General features: G+C 54.6%; 1 protein-coding gene across 1 annotated transcript in view; it reads right to left on the reverse strand.

Moving 5' to 3' along the window:
* The window catches only part of FAM178B (family with sequence similarity 178 member B), a 118,597-nt gene that overhangs the window by 1,746 nt on the left and 95,672 nt on the right, over positions 1–21,179 (reverse strand). The window contains 3 exon segments of the mRNA XM_010352038.3: positions 752–904; positions 1,279–1,356; positions 16,493–16,618. Of these exon segments, the coding sequence (XP_010350340.2) occupies positions 752–904; positions 1,279–1,356; positions 16,493–16,618 (357 nt within the window).

The following is a 21,179-nucleotide window of genomic DNA, read 5'->3' on the forward strand; positions in this document are numbered from 1 at the left end:
AGTAGCTGGGATTACAGGCATGTGCCACCACGTCCGGCTAATTTTTTGCATTTTTAGTAGAGATGGGGTTTCACCATGTTGGTCAAGATGGTCTCGATCTCTTGACCTCGTGATCCACCCTCCTCGGCCTCCCAAAGTGCTGGGATTACAGGCGTGAGCCACCGCGTCCGGCCCTCCATGGCAGTTTTTCTTTGCATTTCTTGAGGACTACACTTCTCTGGGTCCCCTTCCCTCCACTCCCTCCACACCCACCCTGGGCACTGCATTTTTTTTTTTTTTTTTTTTTTAGACAGAGTCTTGCCCTGTTGCCCAGGTTGAAGTGATTTCGGCTCACTGCAACCTCCACCTCCCAGGTTCAAGGGATTCTCCTGCCTCAGCCTCCCAAGTAGCTAGGATTATAGGTGCATACCACCATGCCCAGCTAATTTTTTGTATCTTTAGTAGAGACAGGGTTTTACCATGTTGGCCAGGCTGGTCTAGAACTCCTGACCTTGTGATCTGCCCTCCTTGGCTTCCCAAAGTGCTGGGATTACAGGCAAGAGCAACGTGCCTGGCCTTTGGCACTGGATTCTTTATAAGAATGATGAACGCACCCCAAGGTGCTCCCACCCTTCCCCCACATGCCCACTTCATCCATGTCCCTGCCAAGAGCTCAGCAGCTGCAGTGGGGGTGGAATTGCTGCTGGCTCTGGCCAGCCCTGCCTGACCGCTTCCCGCCCCTCCCAGGTCTGGGGGCTGGAGGGGACACCACCTGGGGCTGGCAGTGGGTCAGCAGCTCCTGCCAACGGATGTAGGTTTGGGTAGCCAGGTCCTTGAGCATGGTGCGGTGCATGGCCTGGGGGCTCTCCCGGATCTTCGTGCTGATGTGGCGGTCCAACTGCATGCACAGCAGCTGCAGCTCGCCCTGTGGAGGTGGAGGGAGGCCGAGGGCCGGGTGCAGCCCAGGCCAGGCGCATCCAAAGCGGGGCAGGAAGAGAACAAATTCAGAGAAAGGAAGGGGCACATTTGAATGACTGCTCAGAAGTTGAGCAGGAAAAGGAGGACGGGGCCAGCACAACTGCTAGGGCTTGGGTCAGTGTCCCTTGGGAATGGCTCAGCTGGTGGGACACCACGGGGAGGAAGAGGCCCTGGCTCCCCCAGGCTGGCTTCCCTCTCAGCCTCCCACTCTCTGCAGTTCCTAACAGTGGGCTGGGTGCCATCTCAGCCAACCCCATGCTACTTTCAGGGAGGAGACACAGCTGGGCACCCCACCCCAGCCCCACCCCTTGGGAGACTCACCCACTGGTCTGGAGAGATGTCCTGGCAGCTGACCACCACCCCGGCCAGCGTCAGGAGGCTGTGGCACAGGTAGCAGGCCTGGAGGAAGAGCACAGGGAGAACTGCTTCTCTAACTCTGCCCAGGGCGGCATGGCAGGCCCTCCACCTGCACACTGCTGTCAGGCGCATTGGGCCAGGGCAGGGGCTCAGCCCACGCCTAGGCTTTCAGTGACAATTTCCAGGGAGGCATCTTCAAGGGGGCCTGGGTGAGCCAGGCTCTAGGCCCGAAGTCACTTGGAGTTATGACTCCCCGGCAGGCACTCCTAGCCTGGCCTCTGATGAAGGGCTGTCCTACCTTCCTCCAGAAACAGGAGGAGTCAACCATCCAGAAATGCACACTGTCCCCCAGCCTTGTGCTGGGGCAGCAGAGGGCACCTTCGGCGGAGAGGGGCTCATCCACTCTGACCTCTGCGGTCTCTGTTTCCTGGGCCGACCTTACCATAGGCACTGTGGCCAGGGTGCCTCTGTGCAAACAGCAAAGGGAGGGAGTCTCCTCTGGGGGGATGTGGCCCATGGCCCCACAGCTCCTGGACTCGGCTTACCCCTTGGCAGAATGCCACCTGTACCAACACAGATGCAGCCTGCCTGGACAGTTGCCTTGCTGACTCGAGGAGGCAGGTAAAGAGACGGGAGCTGATGGGAGACGGTTTTGGCTGAGCGTATGCACACCTCGCCTCCACCCTCATTCCTGCCAACTGCACACTCCTAGCAGTGAAAACAGGATGCAGGCCTGCTCCATCTGGCCTGAGAACAATGTGATGTTGAGGCACCCCTGGACTCTCTTGGTACCCAATTGATTATGGGACACGTGCTTGCTGTTTGAAGAAACCAAGCCATGGGGAGTGTCTGAGGGAGTGAGGCTCCTGAAGGGACACAGCCCGCTCTGGATTCCCAACTACTGCCCACAGGTGTGCCCCTCCACAGAGGCCCCTGCTGCCTCGTCCTCTCAGCTCTTTCTTCATGTCTAGGATCGGTGGCAGATGACCAGCCCCAAGGAGGAGCAGGAATGGGAGAGGCTCTAGAGATGTCGGCAGGTGAGAATGGGCTGGAGCTGAGAGCCAGCCCACAGCCCCTGTGCCCCAGCTTCCCCTGCCCTTATCACCCTCTGCCCTCCCAGGGTGGCAGGTGGTGCCCTAGCAATGGCCCAAGCTTCTTTGCACAGGCCCAGGAGTCTCCTCAGGACAGAAGTCAGACCACTTCTGAGGGCATCAGAGTTAGTATCATCAACTGATTTCTTTAACCCAAATAACACCATGTAAAATCCTGAGGTTGGAGGCCACCTGGGGCTCCCATCAGCAGTGCCCACCCTGCCTGGGACCCCAGCCAGTTCTTCAACACAACAGCTAAGGCCCACAGCTGGCCTGACTCCACAGGCTGACCGGGCAGCCCTGCACATGGCAGGCAGAGAAGACATGGTGGGGGAAACTGAGGCATGCCTCCAGGAGAGCTGCTCTGGGGTGGGGAAGACCCAGCGTCTCTGAAGCCCAGCTCCCGCTGCCTGCCGGGTGCCTGCAGCTGCCTTGCTTGCTAGTCTGGCTTGCTGGTGGTGCACTGCTGGCTCCCTCAGCGCCCCCTCCCTCCAACCTGGCCTTGCCTTCAGGACTCCGCCCAGCCCTCTGCAGTCCTGCAACAGCTCACCACCCCCCTGGCATAAAGCAGGTTCTGGCCTGCGTGCCAGACACTGTGCCTAGACTGATAAACGGCGACGTAAGACAAACTCAGACATCAGAGGGAGAAAGATACTTCAGGAGAGCAGCCATTTGGTCAGGAAATGCCGTACCTCTGCTTCTGCATAGACCAGAAGGAGAAAAGGCCCTTCCAGGGATCTTGGGGGATGGGAGAGTACAACTTAGAGGCTTCAGGGAGGAAGTGACTAAGCTAAAGTGGGCCTCAAAGGGACAGTAGGATTTGAGGCAAAGATGGCCCTGTGCAGGCAGAAGGTGGCTAATGACATACCCTGAGGGTGCTTCCAGAAAGAGGCCAGTGCAGGTGCAAGGCGGTGGGAGCGACCTGGGGGCAGAGTTGTGGGGACAGGCTGGGAGGGTCTGGGGAAGGCAGGTGATAGAATGTGGCCACACTGGTGTGCTGGACAGTACTAGGTAGTATGAAAATTGGCTCTGTCTGGGAGAAAGGATTGCAGGGTATCCTTATCTTCCTTTTTCCCTTTTTAAGATTCTTCCTTTTTTTTTTTTTTTTTTTTTTTTAAAAAACGGAGTTTCACTCTTGTTGCCCAGGCTGGAGTGCAATGGTGTGATCTTGGCTCACTGCAACCTCTGCCTCCCGGGTTCAAGCGATTCTTCTGCCTCAGCCTCCTGAGTAGCTAAGATTACAGACCCCCACCACCATACCTGGCTAATTTTTTTTGTATTATTAGTAGAGACGGGGTTTCTCTATGTTGGTCAGGCTGGTCTCGAACTCCCAACCTCAGGTGATCTGCCTGCCTCAGCCTCCCAAAGTGCTGGGATTACAGACGTAAGCCACCGTGCCTGGCCTTTATTTCTCTACCATGTGTGTACTCATACAGTGGGAATACAATGAAAGTTAGTTTAAAACAATTTTTTTTAACAAGATACTGCCAATTGTAATTCCCTGAACCTAACTGGGTTTGGGGTGGGTGTGGGGTAAGGGAGCAGGACTTGGCCATGAAAAGTAGTTGAGACCCAGGCTGGGCAAGGTGGCTCACACCTGTAATCCCAGCACTCTGGGAGGCTGTGACTCAGGAGTTTGAGACTAGCCTGGGCAACATAGAGAGACCCCCATCTCTACAAAAGACAAAACCAAAAAGTTATCCCGCATGGTGGTAACCTGTAGTCCCAGTTACTTGGGAGGCTTAGGCGGGAGGATCACTTGAGCCTGGGAGGTTGAAGCTGCAGTGAGCTGTAACTGTGCCACTGCACTCCAGCAAGAGATGGTCTCAAAAAAAAAAAAAAAAAAAAAAAAAAAAAAAAAAAAAAAGGAAGCTGAGGCCCCTCTTTCAGAGGGCAAGCTAATGCTTAGAGGTGGCAGGGATGCCGAAGAAAACAAGCAAGGGTTATCAGGGCCATCAAAGGCACCCTGGGCTCTTTGCGAGGGAGAATGTGCAGGCGCCTGGGAGGGAGCCTGTCCCTCTCAGACCTTTCACTCCCAGTCCCTGGAGGCACAGCTCAGTGGCCTGCCCCACCCATGGGCTCTTGGGGGCGTCTGCTTGTATGGCAGAGGCTGCAGAACTTCCCCTCCTAGGAGGAGGGGTGGTGAGGGTCTGAGATCTAAGGAATGCCCTGGAGGAATACCAGGGAGGAAATCTGTCAGTGGACCTCCACCAGGCAGTGGAGACTTACTGGTTTCACAACTTGTTTCTTATGCTGATTCCCATAAGTGAAACTGCAGGGGGCAGGGAGTGGGGGGAGGGGAATCCCAGGAAAACTATTCCTAGTGTTTGGGTGGTTAGTGAGTAGGAAATGGCAGTCCTAGAGAAAAGCCCCGTTAAACCACATAGTGTAAGCTGTTTTTTTCCAAAGGGAAAAAAAATGAAACCTGCCACTGCCTGGAGGCTGAGTACAGTCTTCCTTGCATTTGTGGGTGTTCCCTGCAGTTGGGTCTAAGTGAGGGGAAGCCCTTTAAGGAAGACACTGACCCAATTTAAGGAGATTGGTGGCTGTGCAGAGCCCCTCCCTTGGAGGATCTGGGGGGGCTTGGCCAAAGCTGGGTTCCCAGTAGGGATTCTGAAAAGAAGCCTTCATTATTAGCATGGGAAACGCCCACACTTCCATCTCCTCCCTGCACTTCCCCAGGGCTCTTGGTTTCAGAGGTGCGAAAAGGTCCAGTCCAGTCCTGTCCAAACAATGGGTAAGGAGTTCCCCACCCTGCCACCAGACTCCTCTCTCTGTGAAGGCCAGAGGAACAAAACCTCATTAGAAACTGGGGACTCTGTGGCTGGGAGCAGGGAGACCCTGAGTCTCTCCATCTAAACCGCCAGCAGCTGGGAGAACAGGGGCAGGCCCAAGAGGGGTGCAGGGGTACACAAGTGAGGGGGCCCTTCCCCACAAGACAAGGGCCCCTGTGAGAGCTGCACTTCCTGCTTCCTTTGCAGTGTGACCAATTCCTGAACTTAGCAAGCCTGCTCCTGTCCTGGCTGGCACCTCAGAGGCATGGTGCTTTGTCTTCCCTTCCAGGAGGCAGGAGAGGGAGGTTGGGCCAAGGCTGCACTTCCTGCCTTACCTGCTTCCTCTCCCTCTGGGAACACAAGGTGGCCCTTCCATATGCCAGAGGGAGGCCTTTCCAGGTCTCTTAGAACTGGTTGGTGTGGCGGGGACTTCAGTTTGCCTCAGGGTTAGCCCTCCATGGGCGCTGGGAGGCTACACTCCTCCAGGCCTCAGGACCTTGTCTGAAGATGGGACCCTGGCCAGCTAGGGCAGCCTAGCTCCTCCCTCATGGCACATTAGTCAGGCTGGGAAGCCCTGATGGGAAATGGGACCCCGGAAACCTCAGTCAACATTGTGGGGATAGGCTGAGTCTGCAGGCATGCCCAGATCTGATGAGAAAGCCGGGCCTGTTCCTGCCGCCGCTGCCAGCAAGGCCCACAGCTCCCATTTTCTGGGTCTTTCCCCAGAGTCTGGTGGGCTGGCTCTTCTCAGAAGTTCCACTCAGGAATGCCTCACTCCTGGCTCTAGAGCCTTAAAAGCAGGTCATGCCCTCCCGCTGGGGAAGAAATGATAAGGCTGAGTGATGACAGAGAGCAGACAGGGACCGTCACCAGAAGGGAGGTCAGCATCTCCATGTTCCAGTCCAACTAGTTCTGACCCCAGGCACCTCCAGCTAAGACTCCCAAGTCAAGCAGGATCCATTAGCAGCGCTTTTGTCATAGACAAAAGGGAAAAGGGTGGACATTTCCCAGGAACTTCATCCTTTAGAAAATTCCCCTCTAGCCAATGCCAAGGGAGTGGGCTGTGGCCTGGGCTATTTATGCTGAAGGAGGGCAGGAAAGGAGGAGGGAGAGGCTCTCCCAGGAAGCCACTCGTGCTGGCCAGAACGTATAACCTTTCTCCCCGCTCAGGTCATGACCAAGAATCCAGTCTTACCCTGGGCAAGTCTTCAAACCAAGCCATCTCCTGAAGGCTGCCAGACCGAATGGGGCAGACAGACCTTGTCTCTGGCAGGAGGACCCTGCGGGAGCAGGTCCAGCCAGGCTCTGGGGCAGCTGCTGTGTGTGTGCTGTGGGGAGAACCGAGGCTGACCCAGGAACACCTGCTGGGAAGGACAAAGATGGACCCAAAGCACACGGCTCTCCCAGCCAGGCTGCTGTGGCCCAGGGGAGTCAACCCTAGGCATCCCTGCCTCTCACTCAGGAAGCTGGCTCTGATGTCTGCTGCTGCTGGGATTCTGCCCTGGGGTACCAGGAATCAGGGCGGTCCCCATGATTTCCCCTTTCAATGCTCATGGGCCCTGGGTGGTGGCCACCTAGGAGCATGCATACAGCCCTAGGCAATCTCGAGAGCCTAGAGGTTCAGCCTAGCCCAGAAGCATGCTGCCTTAGGTGTCATCATTGCCACACATGACTCCTCTCAGGACTGAAGATGGACTCTAGAGCCAGGGGAGTCTGGGAGAGGCTGAAGGGGCACTGGTCTACCTGGGCCCTTTCAGACCCGAGGCTGCAGCTGGGCCACAATCCTTTTATCCCTTTTTTGGTTCAATTTAAACCTATGCAGTACCACTTCACAGCATCCTGGTGCAGTAGGGCAGGCAGAGAGGGCCTGGGACCCCGCCTTCAGCAGACACAGAAGCTGTGGTGTGGGGAGGTCCCCTGATGTGCATGACCCTGTGTTGAGGAAGGCCGGGTCTGGCCCAAGAGCAGATGTCTGGGCTCTGAGCCTTCAGCAGGTCAAGCTCCCCAAGTGTGCGTGGGTGGTGGTGGGGTCTCTAAAGAGGACTCACACTGTTGACATCCACCTTGGGAAAAAGCAAGGGTCCAGAGGATAGGGCGAGGCTGAGGCTGCTCCCCCAGGGTGGAGGAGGAATGCCCTTTGCAGCCTGGGCCCCCAGGGCATGGTCTAGCTAGCCACACAGGTTGAGCACAACAATTAGTCATGAGTAATTCGAGGTAGGGCTACTCAGGCCCCAGGCCAAGAGCCTTGGTCTGGGGAGGGAGCTAGGGGGCAGGTGACTGGTATGTCATTAGGATACCAGGCAAGAGGGGATGGATTTTTCTAGGTACATGCCATCTGAGCCCATCCTGGAGTGTGGCACTGGCCACCAGGACAAGGCTGGCATGTCTTCTCTGTCCCATGAACAGATCGCATAACCTCTTCCCCTTGCCCAGGCGGCTTCTGCACCAAGGTCGCACCCCGACCTTGACTTCGGCAGGCACTAAAGAAGGAAGCGGAGGGTGGTTTCCAAAGTTCTGTTCCCAAAGTCAAGCTGACTTGAGAAGTGACTCTGACCAGGACAGGCTGCAGTGAGGAAGAAATGAAGACATATGACTGACCACGAGGAAATGAGGTGGGTGACCTAAGACCTCTTCCCAACCCAGGGTCCCAGAAGACACAGGCTAAGAGGCCAGAGAGCAGGCATCACTGATGGGGCCTGCCAGACTCCTCACAGGGTCTGTCAGGAGAGACAGCCAATTCTGTCAATGAAAGTGCCTGCTAGGGCATGGGGTGGGGGTGGGTGGGATCCTAAACATGGAGCAGGGATGAGGCCCATTTAGAGTGATAGGAGACGAGCTGGCAGCAGCTGGACAGGTAGGACTTCCAGCTCCACCGCAGTGAATGGCCATTGAATGGAAGTTTGCTTTTGAGCCCTGTTGGGCAGAGGTGGGTGTCTCTTTCCAGGCCGCAGAGGCCTTGGGGCCCAGCACATGCCCGCACCCTCTACATCCTCAGAACTGGAGCCCTTGCCTGTACCTCTGGCTTCCCCGAGGTGAGTTCAGAGATCTGAGACCCTGCACAGCGGGGCTCTCCTAAGTTCTACCCCTAGGTGGGGCCTAGGCCCTGAGCAACCCTGGCTTCTGCTTATAGGGAGGGAATATGGAGGCCATGGTGCATGGGGCTGGGGAGGGAAAGAGATGGAAGGCTGCGGATCTGCCATGGGGAGGTTATCTCAGAGCATCTCCCCATTCTTCTGTCTGCTGTGGCAGAAGCCAAGGCATTGGAGGCAAGTCCTTGCTGGAGGGCAGAGGGCTCCCACCTAGCCCACCTTCCTCTCTGGCTTCCTGCTGGTGGGGGTCGGGGAGATAAGAGGCAGGGATTGGCTGGATCTTCTTGCTCCTCCAGCTGGGACCAGAGACCTTGACCCCAGGGAGACCTGGACCAGAAAACTTAGCTCTGCCAACTGCCCAGAGAGGGCCAAGATTCTCAGTGCATATGTGTAAGAGTTCACGCCTGTACACGTGTGTTGGTGTATGTGTCAGTGTGTGTGTGAGCGTGTGAGGTGCAGGAGGGGGTCACTGACACCAGCCGGGGTGGTGTTTCCTCAATGGTTTCCCCATGGCTTCCCCCTCTTGTCTTTCGCTTTTTCACTTACTGAATTGTCTCCAGGGTATTGGCACAGCTGGCCAGAGCCTTGGACTGCCCTCCTCATCCTTCCCAGGGACACCAGAGCACAAGGCCACTACCCATGACTGAACCACAGGGATGCTGTGGATGTCCAGGGGTCCTGTCCTTTCCTTTCCCTTCCTTTGTAAGAATGTCCTAGCCTCCTGTCCCCTACACTCAGGCCCTGACTCTAGCCCTGACTTGAGGGGTGGACACATGTCGCAGGCTGGCTATTCACTGTAAGCTAGCTTGGCAATGTGATGGGCTTACAGATGGGCAGCTGACCCAAGCCAAGCCAATGAGATGCCACTCTAGTTATGACAGGAGGGCAGAAGATTTTTCTTGTCCAGGAAGGGTTAAAGGATATTAGGTTAAGCTGATGAGTCACTTGCCTAGGGCTGCTGAGGGAAGGAGGGGACAGCCTGTCTGGGAATGCGCCAAGGGCCAGAGTCCCCAGGAGGAGGGTGGGACATTGAGGTTTTCTGATGCTGTCTAGCCCTTGGTCCCTCTAAGCATGATGAGCTATCCCAGGGCTTTCAAGGATTTATGTTTGTGTTTCCATCATTAACAAGGTCTGGCAAAGACAGGGAAGAGGGACAGAAAAGGTGGTGTGCAGAAAGCACTTGGGAAGGCCATGGTGGGCCTGGTAGCTGTTCCTGCAGAATGAGGAGAGCATGTGATGGACCTTCCCCACTGTACCCAGCCCACCTCAGAACACAGCTGGGAGCCTTAAACACTGCAGCCTTGAAGTCCTAGGCTCTTACCATCCTCCCGATTAGCTAGGACCACAGGCGTGTGCCACGTGTCCTGCTAACACCACACCTGGCTAATTAAAAAAAAATTTTTTTTGCAGAGATAGGGTCTCCCTATGTTGTGCAGGGTAGTCTATGAACTGCTAGCTTCAGATGATCCTCCTGCCTCAGCCTCCAAAAGCATTTAAATTACAGGCATGAGCCACTGCACCTGGACAGGGTGAGGCATTTCAGGGGGAGCCATGGAGGCTGTGGTTGAGGTGAGACTCTGGATTGACCCTAAAAGGTAGCTGTTCAGGTTTGTGAAGCAACGTGTAAACAAGCCACGAGTTGAGCCATGCCCGCAGCAATCCAAGGACAGGAGAGACAGGCTGGGCTCTGCAGGGAGGAGGGACAGCAAGAGCAAAGACATGGTGTGAGAACAGAGTGTTTCTGGGAGACCATCACTGCTTGAATTCAGATGTCACGGTGTGATGTGCAGCAGTGAAGCCGTGCATTGGGCCAGCTGGCGGAGGCTCTAGATGGCAGGGTTTCATACAATGTGACAGGCACTAGGGTCTATTTTCCTTAGTCAGAATGAGAGGAAGACAATCCACAGGGTTATCCAAGAATAGTTAAAGGATGAGGAGACCCAGGTACAGTGTTAGATTAGAAGCTGATGAGTCACTTGCCTAGGGAGAGAGGCTGAGAAGGGTCTCCAGGAGGACTGGGCCTGGGTGGGGCAGGGAGCAGGCCCAGATACTGCCAAGGCCCTGAGCAAAAGCTGGCTGAAGAATGCAAGCCTGCCTCCGCAGCTTAACTCTGTCACTTCAAGCCTGCTCATACACTTGCAAAGAAACCAGAATTTTGGGGACCCAAACAAAGCTGGCCTGAGCCTGGGCTCTGCCTGGCATTGGGATGCCCAGAGCACTGGCCTGTCCCCAGATCTGTAGAGGTCCCCCTCTCTTGGAAAGTCAGCTTCCCAGACGCCACCTCTTTGAGGATTATTTTTAAAGATGTTTGATGTTCTAAACTTTGGAGGAAGTAAGACAGAACCGCCAGGAGAGGAACTCACAAGTTCTGAATATCCATTTTCTGTTCCTCAAAACCAGTTAGTTCCCTCCCAACCCTCCTGACCGTGGCCTGACCAAGGTCCCCAGCCCAGTGGGGCAGGAGGGAAGAGACAGACACTTCCAAGTGGGAAGGCAGAGAGCATGGGGGGAATGGGGGCACAGGCTCCACCTGCCTTTCAGGGGGACAGAGGGTAAGTGGCTGGTGCCCAAAGGAACACATTCCCATTGCTGGTGTTGAGCATGCCAGTGAGAGAGGGCAGAGGCCAGCACACAGCTGCCAGAGGGCTGCAGCCCCCTCCCTGCCTGGTCTCACAGTGAGAGCCAGGCCTTTCTCCATCACAACCTCCCATTACGGCAGCTCTTGGCAGGGTCACCCAGCATAGGGACAGACAACTGCAGTAACAGCAGCAGGAAAGAAGCAGTAAAACTTGTTTGCCAACTCTGTCAACACACGTGGCATACCACAAGGATATACAGGAGATGTGCACAGCACGAACTTACACACCAACACACAGCAGAGGCCACGCCCTCTGCAGAACATGGGCAGAGCTACTCAGAATGAGCATGAGTGCAGTGGAGTCGTCACAACTGGGCTAAGTTTACCCCAGAGCATCACCCAACCCCTGGAGCACACACCCACTCCCAATAACTCCATTCTGTACGAACGCAATTCTCTAATAAGCCACACATCCCCAGGCCTCAGGAGCATGAGCTGGGGACCTTAAGTGGTGTGCCCCTCAAGGAAGCTGGCTGGAGCCACTTGCTCTCAGTTGGGGGCCTTGGTCTGGGTGATGCCCCCCACAGGGACCACTACAGGTGCAGAACCAGCAGACTGTCCCTTAGTTGTCTATTGAGGATATCATCTGGCTGGCAGGAGGAGATGCCCAGGAGGCAGCTGGGGAAATGGGACAAGGCTCCTGGCACCTCGACTCTGCCCCAGCTCTGAGACCTTCCTCCTTTGTGGTCTTTAGTTTTCTTTCCATACAACAGGAAACACTTGACAATTTCACAGTCCCCAAATTTAACCAACTGGGGGAAAAACTTCCACCCTACCATAAAGATCCTGGTACTCTATACCTCCCAAATCCCTAAGGGGAAAAATGGAATTAAAAACCTCATCAATAGAACATCAGTAGGTTGGGCTTGTTGGCTCATGCCTGTAATCCCAGCACTTTGAGAGGCCGAGACAGGTAGATAACCTGAGGTCAGGAGTTCAACACTCTGTCTCAAAAACAACAAAAAACAGATCATCAGTAGAACAAAAAGAAAAGCAAGAAACAATTAGGAAGTGTGATAAGGAGTGTAGTATTAAATGGCAGGTTTGACACAGCCTAAATATCAATAATCTCAATGGAAGTGAATGGGGGTCTGCTGAGGTGACTCACACCTGTAACCCCAGGACTTTGGGAGGCTGAGGTGGGAGGATTGCTTGAGCTCAGGAGTTTGAGACCAGTCTGGGCAACGTGGCAAAATCCCATCTCTATAAAAAAAAAAGAAAAAAATTGGGCCGGGCGCGGTGGCTCAAGCCTGTAATCCTAGCACTTTGGGAGGCCGAGGCGGGTGGATCACGAGGTCAAGAGATCGAGGCCATCCTGGTCAACATGGTTAAATCCCATCTCTACTAAAAATACAAAAAATTAGCTGGGCATGGTGGCGCGTGCCTGTAATCCCAGCTACTCAGGAGGCTGAGGCAGGAGAATTGCCTGAACCCAGGAGATGGAGGTTGCGGTGAGCCGAGATCGTGCCATTGCACTCCTGCCTGGGTAACAAGAGCGAAACTCCGTCTCAAAAAAAAAGAGAAAAAATTGGCCGGGCATGGTGGCTCACACCTGTAATCCTAGCACTTCTGGAGGCCAAGGTGGGCAAATCACCTGAGGTCAGGAGTTCGAGACCAGCTTGGCCAACATGGCAAAACCCCGTCTCTACTAAAAAATGCAAAAATTAGCCAGGCATGGCGGCGCATGCCTGCAATCTCAACTACTCAGGAGCCTGAGGCAGGAGAATTGTTTGAACCTGGGAGATGGAGGTTGCAGTGAGCCGAGATCGGTTCACTGCACTCCAGCCTGGGTGAGAGAGTGAGACTCCATCTCAGCTGCTCGGGAAGCTGAAGCAGAGAATCGCTTGAACCCATGAGGCGGAGGTTGCAGTGAGCTGAGATCAATGCCACTGCACTCCAGCCTGGCGACAGAGCAAGACTCCGTCTCAAATAAATAAATAAATAAAAATTAGCCTGGTATGGTAGTGCATTCCTGTCCCAGCTACTTGGGAGGCTGAGGTGGGAGGATCTATTGAACTGAGAAGGCAAGACTTCAGTGAGCTTTGATGGCGCCACTGCACTCCAGCCTGAGCAACAGAATGAGACAGGCCCTGTCTCAAAAAACAGAAGTGAATGGGTCATGACCCTCATGACCCTGAGTCCTGAAGCTGGACAGAACACATCAGACAACATCTGGCCAGATGGTTTATACAAGTCAGCTACAAGGAAACAATCTGCTCCAGGAAGCCCCTGGTTCTGGGCTGGTGGGCTCAGATGGTAGCTTGGAGAGACAGTGGCAAATTGAGTCACTGAGTCAAGTTATACAACATTTTTCTGCCTGCGCCCAGGACAGTCTCCCTTGATTGCCTGGGAAGACAACTGGGGCAAATCGGTATCATGGGCCAAAGGGAAACACTTGGAAGCCAGCTCTAAGTATTATACTCTCCTGCCTTAACTCTCCAACAGGGAAACACCCTCTCCCACCTCTGTCAGCCAAATAGGATCTCTGCCTCTCAATGGGCTGTACCAGACCCCTAAGCATCACACCAACCCAGATGTTTATTCTTCTCCAGGAATAAAGCCCAGTTCAAACCAGGCATGCACAGGGCCATCGATAATGAAAAGGGGCTCAGCTTTGTTTTCTTTATCCAGACGCTCTTCAAAATGCTAAAAATATTCTCATCAGCTCACTAAGTGGGATAGTCCACAGAAGCTCTTATATTCCATATAAGCTCTGCCTGCTCAGCTAGGACTCTGTGGACAAAGCTAGGACACACGGCCAGTGCAGGAACCTGTGTTGCCCCTGACTCTCTCCAGTTCCTGACCCCCATGCACAGCTGCAGCAGGAGCGCATAGCTTCCTTTGCTGAAGTGCTTGGTGCTTTCCCAGGCAGGACCTCACTAGCCTCTAATTACAAATGATATGCTGGGATTAGTTCTGCCGCATGCAGGTAACACTTCTTTAGTCCAGGATCTCCTGCAGGAAAAGGGCAGGCTGGCTATAAGCTCTTGTGGCCTTAATGATACAAAGACCTTAAGAGACAAAGGGGCCACCATTAGAGGCTAGTCAGATGGCATACAGGAGGTGGGAGGTTTCTAGAATGGGTGCAGGAGAGCAGATGCCAGAACAGGGTGGAAGAAGGGAGTTTAGAGAAGGACACAGGAATTAAAACTGGATTCATTCATTTGTTCATCTACTGCCAAATGTGGGACGCAGTGCTGAGAGACACTGGCTGTGCCCACAGTCTAGCTGGACAGGGGGCAAGCAAAGGGACAACTTTATTTGCCATGGGATCAATGAGGAGAGAAAGTTTTGCCCTGGACACCAAGAGCAGCTCTTCCAGCCTCATCCCAGATGGAAAGGCTGGGCCAAGGCCTGAGGCAGGGAGAGGAGGTGGGGAAGGATCGAGGCAGTAAAGTATTTATTTGCAGGACTGGAGGAGGGCTGTGACCCAGCCGCACAGGGCAGGAAATCTCCCAGACAGGAGTGAGAGGGCCTGGGGGATGGGCAGGCATCAAAGGGCAGAGGCTCAGCTCAGCAGCCTCAAGGCTGGGAAAGTAGCCATTTCCTCCAGGCTGGGCCACCTCAGTTCAACCTTACTCTAGCCTCAGTTTCCCCATTGCACAGAAGGGAAACAGAAAGGCAAAGACTTTGAGTTCCGGGGATGAAAGGCTCAGCCATGGCCCAGACCACCACTCCTTATAAAAGAGGGTGGATGCTGCTGCCGCCGCTGGTTTTGGCTGCTGAGTGGCCCATCTTACCTCTTTGAAGATGAAACATGCACAGGCCTAATGAGGAGTCAGTCGGCTGGGGTGGGAGTGGAGCCCAGTCACCTGCCCCACCTGGCCCCTCCCAGTTAGAACAGCGCCTAGCCCAGGGGCCTGTTTCACACTGCTCTGCCCAGGGCTCCCTCACTCGGACCCAGTTAGAACAGCGCCCAGTCCAGGGGCCTGTTTCACACTGCTCTGCGCATGCACCCTCCTCTGCCCAGGGCTCCCTCACTCGGAGACAGAGGTGAAGGGGAGTGCAGCAGAATCTAAGGTGCTCTTGTTTTCAGAAGCAAAGGCCTTCTGAGAGCTGCCTGGGCCTCGCTTGCCCCTCCACTGCCCTAGACCAGAGCACCCTACCCTTCTGGGGCTCTGCCTAGCTGCACAGTGCTTCCATGTTTTCAGGCCAAACAGGTCATTTCCAATATGGTGGCCGACTAGGGGGATGCTTTCAAACCTTCTTTAGGTATATGAGAACAGTCCTCAAAAGAAAGGGCACCCTCAGCCTGCTCACTGCCCCTCTTCCCCAGCTGCTGAAAGGGCATGTCCTGCCGCCTGGACAGCCTCTGAACTGTGGTAAGCCTCACAGGAACCACGTCTCTGCTAGGTAAGGCCTGGGACTGGCCCCCAAAGTACCTGCAGGCCACGCTCCCCACTCACCCGGACGTGAGCCTCTTTCCTCTCTTGCCACCTGCCTTCTTCTTCCTTCCCCAGTGCCCAGGCCTCCTGAGTCTTGCTCAGACAGACCACCCCAGGGCTGACTCCCACCTCCTTTCTAGAAGCCCCATAACTAGCCTATAAGCAGCTTCAGTTTCTGGGGAAATACTTGGCACAGGAGAAGGGGCATGCAGACAGCTCACACTCTCCTGGGAGGCAGCAGCCTCATAAACGCACTAATATTAGGCACAACTGAAAGACAACCTTCCCCACATGTTCCAGGAGAGGAGCGTGCACCTGGGGATTAGCATATCTCCTTAATGGTTCATTTGTGTTCATTAAGTAATTAATTATCTGATTTGCAGAATGATGCCCAAAGGTTGGACTTCTGTATCATCAACATCCAGCCTCCAAGTGAGTTTTTGGAATCACCACCTTCTCCAATTAAGATGATCCCTATCTCCATTCTTCATCCCAGAGTCCCCAGGGGCAGGAGAGTGCACCATCGTTTAAGCCCTGCTCCTCAGGAAGCTGGGCCTGGGACGCCCACTCTGAAGCCCTCACAGCCACCATCATCCCTGCTCTGATGTTCACCCAGGGACTCACAGGCCTCACTGTTACAAACTCCACAACCTGCAGGCCCTGGGGCGCCCTGTTGCTCCTGACTCTCGCCAAAGCTTGGCTTTCAGGAAAGCTGGGCAATGTCTGGAAAGTCAATTAGGAAGAACTGGGGACAGGCCAAGGACTCAGCGCCTCATTGACAACCATAGTGAAAACGAACAGGGAGGCTGGACCAGCTCTGCCTCCAGAAGGGGTGTCCTGCATGTTTAGACAGCCTTGCACTTATCCTGAATTGTTCCCATCTCCCCACCAGCATTCAGCTCCTGCATCCCCCCTCAACTGTGCTGTAAGACTGACAACCCCAGATTGACAGAAGGTACACGAGCATGGACAGGTGGACATCGGCCCCCGTACAAGGTGTCCCCTGCCTCTGTGGCATGGATAACAGTACAAATTACAGGAGAGATGCTCAGCACCTCCGCCCAACACAGGGAGGCAGCCTGTTGGCCTCTCCTTGGCATGGCTCTGGGGTTTTGGAAGGACCCACAGGCCATGCAATGTGGACCGCCCCACCTTTCCCTGCTACCTGTGGTGGTGGTGCAGGCAGGTGCCGGGTGCTCACCTTGTGGTCTAGTTCGGCACTGGCCTTTGGCTGTTGCTCCTGGCTGGGTGGCAAGGGCACAGAATCCAGGTACTTCCTGAGAGATGATGGCCTCATGAGGCCCAGGAGCCGGCCAAGCAAAGATAGCTGGAGAGGAGAAGGGAGGCTGTCACTCATATAGGGTGGAGGCTGAGAGCCGAGGTGCTCCCAGGACTTGGCCTGGACACCTCAGCTGTGGCAGTGGGTCAGAGCACTGGGTTCTGAGACCTGGACCCCCCTCTCCCTTACAAACTGTGACCTCTCAGATCCTGAGTCTTCTCATCTGTAAAACGGTCCCCACATATTTCCCAGGAGAGGAGAGACATCCATGTATACCCAGCCCCCCACCCACCACCCACACACACACCCACTCACCCACATACAGAGACCCACATACCCATTCATCCCCCACACAGACCCCACACCCACCCACTCACATACCCACTCATCCTCCCCACACCCAAACATAAACAGCCCTCCTACCCACCCACAGACCCACATCCACACCCACCCACCCCCAGCCACTCATCCCCCTATAGACCCACACCCCCTCCCAGCCACCCTGAGGGCCGCTCCGAATCTGTGTGCCCACCCTCCCCCGCATCCCTGTCTTTTGGTTTAACCCTTCGCTGTGGAGGTTTGCAACACCATGAAGAAGAGAGACCACAAAGTCCCTAACCGTCCCTCACTGTGAGCGATGCTCATGACCATCTTCGTTCCACCTAGCCTGTGTCTTCAGCCTAGCCTGTGTCGTTCCACCTAGCCTGTGTCTTCCACTCCCCTTCCTGCCCTTCTCCTTCCAGAGAATTTTAAAGCAAATATAAACATTGTATCGTTTTACCCATAAAGAACTTCTACAGAAAAGATAAAGATTCCCCCCAATCTAATCATAATACCATTTATTTCCTAACAAAATCATCAAGACCTCCTTATCATCATCCAACACCTGTGTTCAGTTTTCTCTGTCTCTAAAATGTCCTCAAACAGTTGGTCTGTTTGAATGGAGATTTGCCAGAGGCCTACACAGTGCATTTGGTTGACTGTGTCACCTAATCTATTAGCTGCCCCACCCCCAATTTAGTTTTTGAATACACTGCCCAACCCCTCTGAACAAATAGGCTCTGGAACCCCTCTGGAGGGAATGTGACCTGTGTAAGTTCAGGTGTCTACAGTTAGCCACTCCTTCTGGCTCAGGCCATGCACCCAATTTGGGCAGCCTGGGCCCAGCCCCAGCAAGGACCGCCCAGCTGCCCTGAAGCTGACTCTTAGCTGGGGCAGAGGCAGGCAGGCTCCCAGCCCTTGGCCTCTGTGAGGCCACAGCAGCCGTTGGAGCAGGGGGAGGAAGCAGGAGCAAAGCCAGGGTAGTTCACAGAGGCACCATCTCTTTAGATGGCACAGGAGCAGGGTGGCCACGGGCTAGGAGCTTGAGCCCCGCAGCCCAGCCACCCACTTGAGCCTAGCCTGGCTGGCACACCTGGCTTCCTCCGGTGACTCACCCAACACCTGCTCAGCACCTCAGCTGGTTATGGTCTATGACAGCCCACAAGAGCAGCTGCGCTGGGGGCTATGAGTGGCAGCCAGGGCTTCTCAGCCTAGTGTCTGAACCCTTTTGGAGGGGAGAGGAAGGTTCTGGGCGAAGAGAGGCACCATCTGGGGTTTCTCCCAAACCATAGCTGTGCCGCCTTGCTGAGGCTTCACAAGTCAGGATAGTTTCCAAAACAGCCCTGCTCGCTCAGGGCTCACAGCTGTGCAAGCACAGGGCCAAGCTCTGCGGGCCAGGCTCTGCAGCCCACGCCCCCAGCATGGACCTGGGGCAAGCCTCGCCTGGCCCAGACCCCCACTGCTACGGAGGCCTGGGTGGGGCTGGGCAGGGGCACACAGGACAGCACTCTTTCAGCGCTTGCTCTTGTGTTTTTCCTCTCACTCTTGAAAACAGCTTGACTGTACTCAGCACAGCAAGCTGCTGCCCCTGCGATCTGCCTGAGCCGTTGTGCCTTTCGATTGTTTATTCCCTTTTGTTTCCATCTCTGGACGCTCCAGCCAGCCTCTCTCCCACACGCAACCCCTCTCCAGTATAAGGGCTTATTTGGGCTTCATGGGAAACACTGGGGATGGGCCAGGCCAGAACCCTCCCTACCCCCACTCCACTGCTGGCAGCTGGCTCTGCAAACACTCAGCCTCTTAGGGTGGACACCTAGGGTGAGAAGCAATGATCCTTCAGGAAGATAGGCCTCCACCAGCCTTCTCAGAGATGGCAAAGAGGTGGTGAAGGCTGATTTCCAGAGAAGCAACTGGCCTCACAGTATGTTGCTCCTGGGTGCAAATCCTGGCTTCCTCCTCACCTAGGAGAGGAAGCCAAGATAATAAGCAGGCGTCCCCAAACTACGGCCCTCGGGCCGCATGCGGCCCCCTGAGGCCATTTATCCAGCCCCCCGCCGCACTTCAGGAAGGGGCACCTCTTTCATTGGTGGTCAGTGAGAGGAGCACAGTATGTGGCGGCCCTCCAACGGTCTGAGGGACAGTGAACTGGCCCGCTGTGTAAAAAGTTTGGGGATGCCTGATCTTAAGTGTCTGCAAAGACTCAAGGGGTCCCAACCTGCCTGCTGTTCTCTGGAGCTGGTGCCCTGCCCAGGCCTTCTGACCAGACATGGCACCTTCCTTTTTCCTCCTTCCAGCCGTTGCTCCAGGCCTACCTTCTCAGTGAGGCCCACTTGCCCAAGCTCTCATCTGCCTGCCTCCCCCCTACCCTGTCTCTGTTTATCTATCCAGAGTCTTGCTCTGTCACCCAGGCTGGAATGCAGTGGCACGATCTTGGACCTCTGCAACCTCCACCTCCCTGGCTCAAGTAATTCTCCTGCCTCAGCCTCCTGAATAGCTGAGATTACAGGTGCCCACCACCACATCCGGCTAATTTTTGTATTTTTAGTAGAGGCAGGATTTCACCATGTTGGCCAGGCTGGTCTCGAACTCCTGACCTCAAGTGATCCACCCACTCTGGCCTCCCAAAACACTGGGATTACAGGAGTGAGCCACAGCGCCTGGCCTCTTTGCAATTTACTTGCTTATTATTTATCAACTATTCCCCCTCCCTTTCTAGAATGTAAGCTCTCTGAAGGCAGTTTTTTTTTTCACTGCAAAGTCTCCAGAACCTAGCACCATGCCTGGCACATGGTACATATCTAATAAATATTTGTCAAATGAATAAATGATTGAATGAATAAATGAATAGTCAAGACTGCAGCTAATGTTTTCTGAGTAGATGTAAACCTTTATCCCCCATGACTTAAGTCACTTGAAGCCCACGTTTTCCAAACTCCAAACTGGAAGACATAGTTTGACCAGAGGTTTACTGTGTTGCAAGAGATGCCCCAGGAAAAGAAACAAATTCCTGATTTCCTCCCCAAACCTGCTCCACCTGCATCTTGCCTAGGGCAGGCAAAGGGCATCTCCATCCTGCCAGCTACACAGACCTGGAGTCCTTGTCTCTGTTCTCTTGCATCGCACATCCCACTGTCTGTATTTGGGAAATGCACCTACACTCCGACCACTTCTCACCGCCCACACTGCTATTTCCCCAGGCCAAACTACTGCCATCTCTTGCCAGGATTACTGCAATCACCTCCTTCCTCTCCGTTCCCAATAGTCTATTCTCAACACAGCAGCCAGAGCAATGTTTAAAAGTTTTATAAACCAGATTTTGTTTCTTCTCTGCCCAAAACCTTCCAGGGTCTCCCCACTTCTGCACAAAAGTCAAAACCCTCAGGCTTGGGTGGTGGCTCATGCCTGGAATCTCAGCACTTTGGGAGGCTGGGGTGGGTGGATCACCTGAGGTTAGGAGTTGGAGATCAGCCTGGCCAACATGGTGAAACCCCAGCTCTACTAAAAACACAAACATTAGCCAGACATGGTGGTATATGCCTGTAATCCCAGCTACTTGGGAGGCTGAGGCAGAAGAATCACTGGAACCTGGGAGGTGGAAGTTGCAGTGAGTTGAGATTGCAACACTGCACGCCAGCCTGGTGACAGAGTGAGACTCTGGGGTGGTGGGGGGAGTCAAAACACTCCCCATGGCCTTGAGGCTCTGGCTAACTGAACTTGCACTTCCCTGTGTGACCTCAACACTCTAAGTTCTGTCCTTCAAGTTCAGTTCTCCAGCATCTGCTTCTGCTCCTGTTCCTTGGGCCCTTAGCTACAGCTTGGGGGAGATACAGAGCCCAGACACCTGGGCATGAGGGACTCCTGCCCAGCAGTGCCCTGCAAATTGCTTTGCTGAGATCCACCCCCAGGTCCTCTGCTCCTACACTAGTCAATTGTCAACCCCTGCACCCCCTTTTACAATTAATTGATTGACAGGCTTTATCCAGCACTTCTACACTGATGAGGGAAGGGAGGAATGGCTCTTGTCCTCCTGTGTGTGAACTGGGACTAAAGCTCAAAGGCCAATCAGGGCACTTCACCATGAAGTGGCAGGTGTGGTCCAGGATGTCCAGAGCCGAGGAGAGAGCTGGACAGGCTATGGCAGTGCCCTGCAGTGGTCAAGGGCAGGACTTTAATCTTAGCTCTAGGCCAGGTACGGTGGCTCATCCCTATAATCTCAGCACTTTGGGAGACTGAGGCGGATCACTGGAGCCCAGGAGTTTGTGACCAGCCTGGTCAACGTGGCAAAACC

Source organism: Saimiri boliviensis, chromosome 1 (genome assembly GCF_048565385.1).
Source record: "Saimiri boliviensis isolate mSaiBol1 chromosome 1, mSaiBol1.pri, whole genome shotgun sequence".
Taxonomy (NCBI): Eukaryota; Metazoa; Chordata; class Mammalia; order Primates; family Cebidae; genus Saimiri; species Saimiri boliviensis.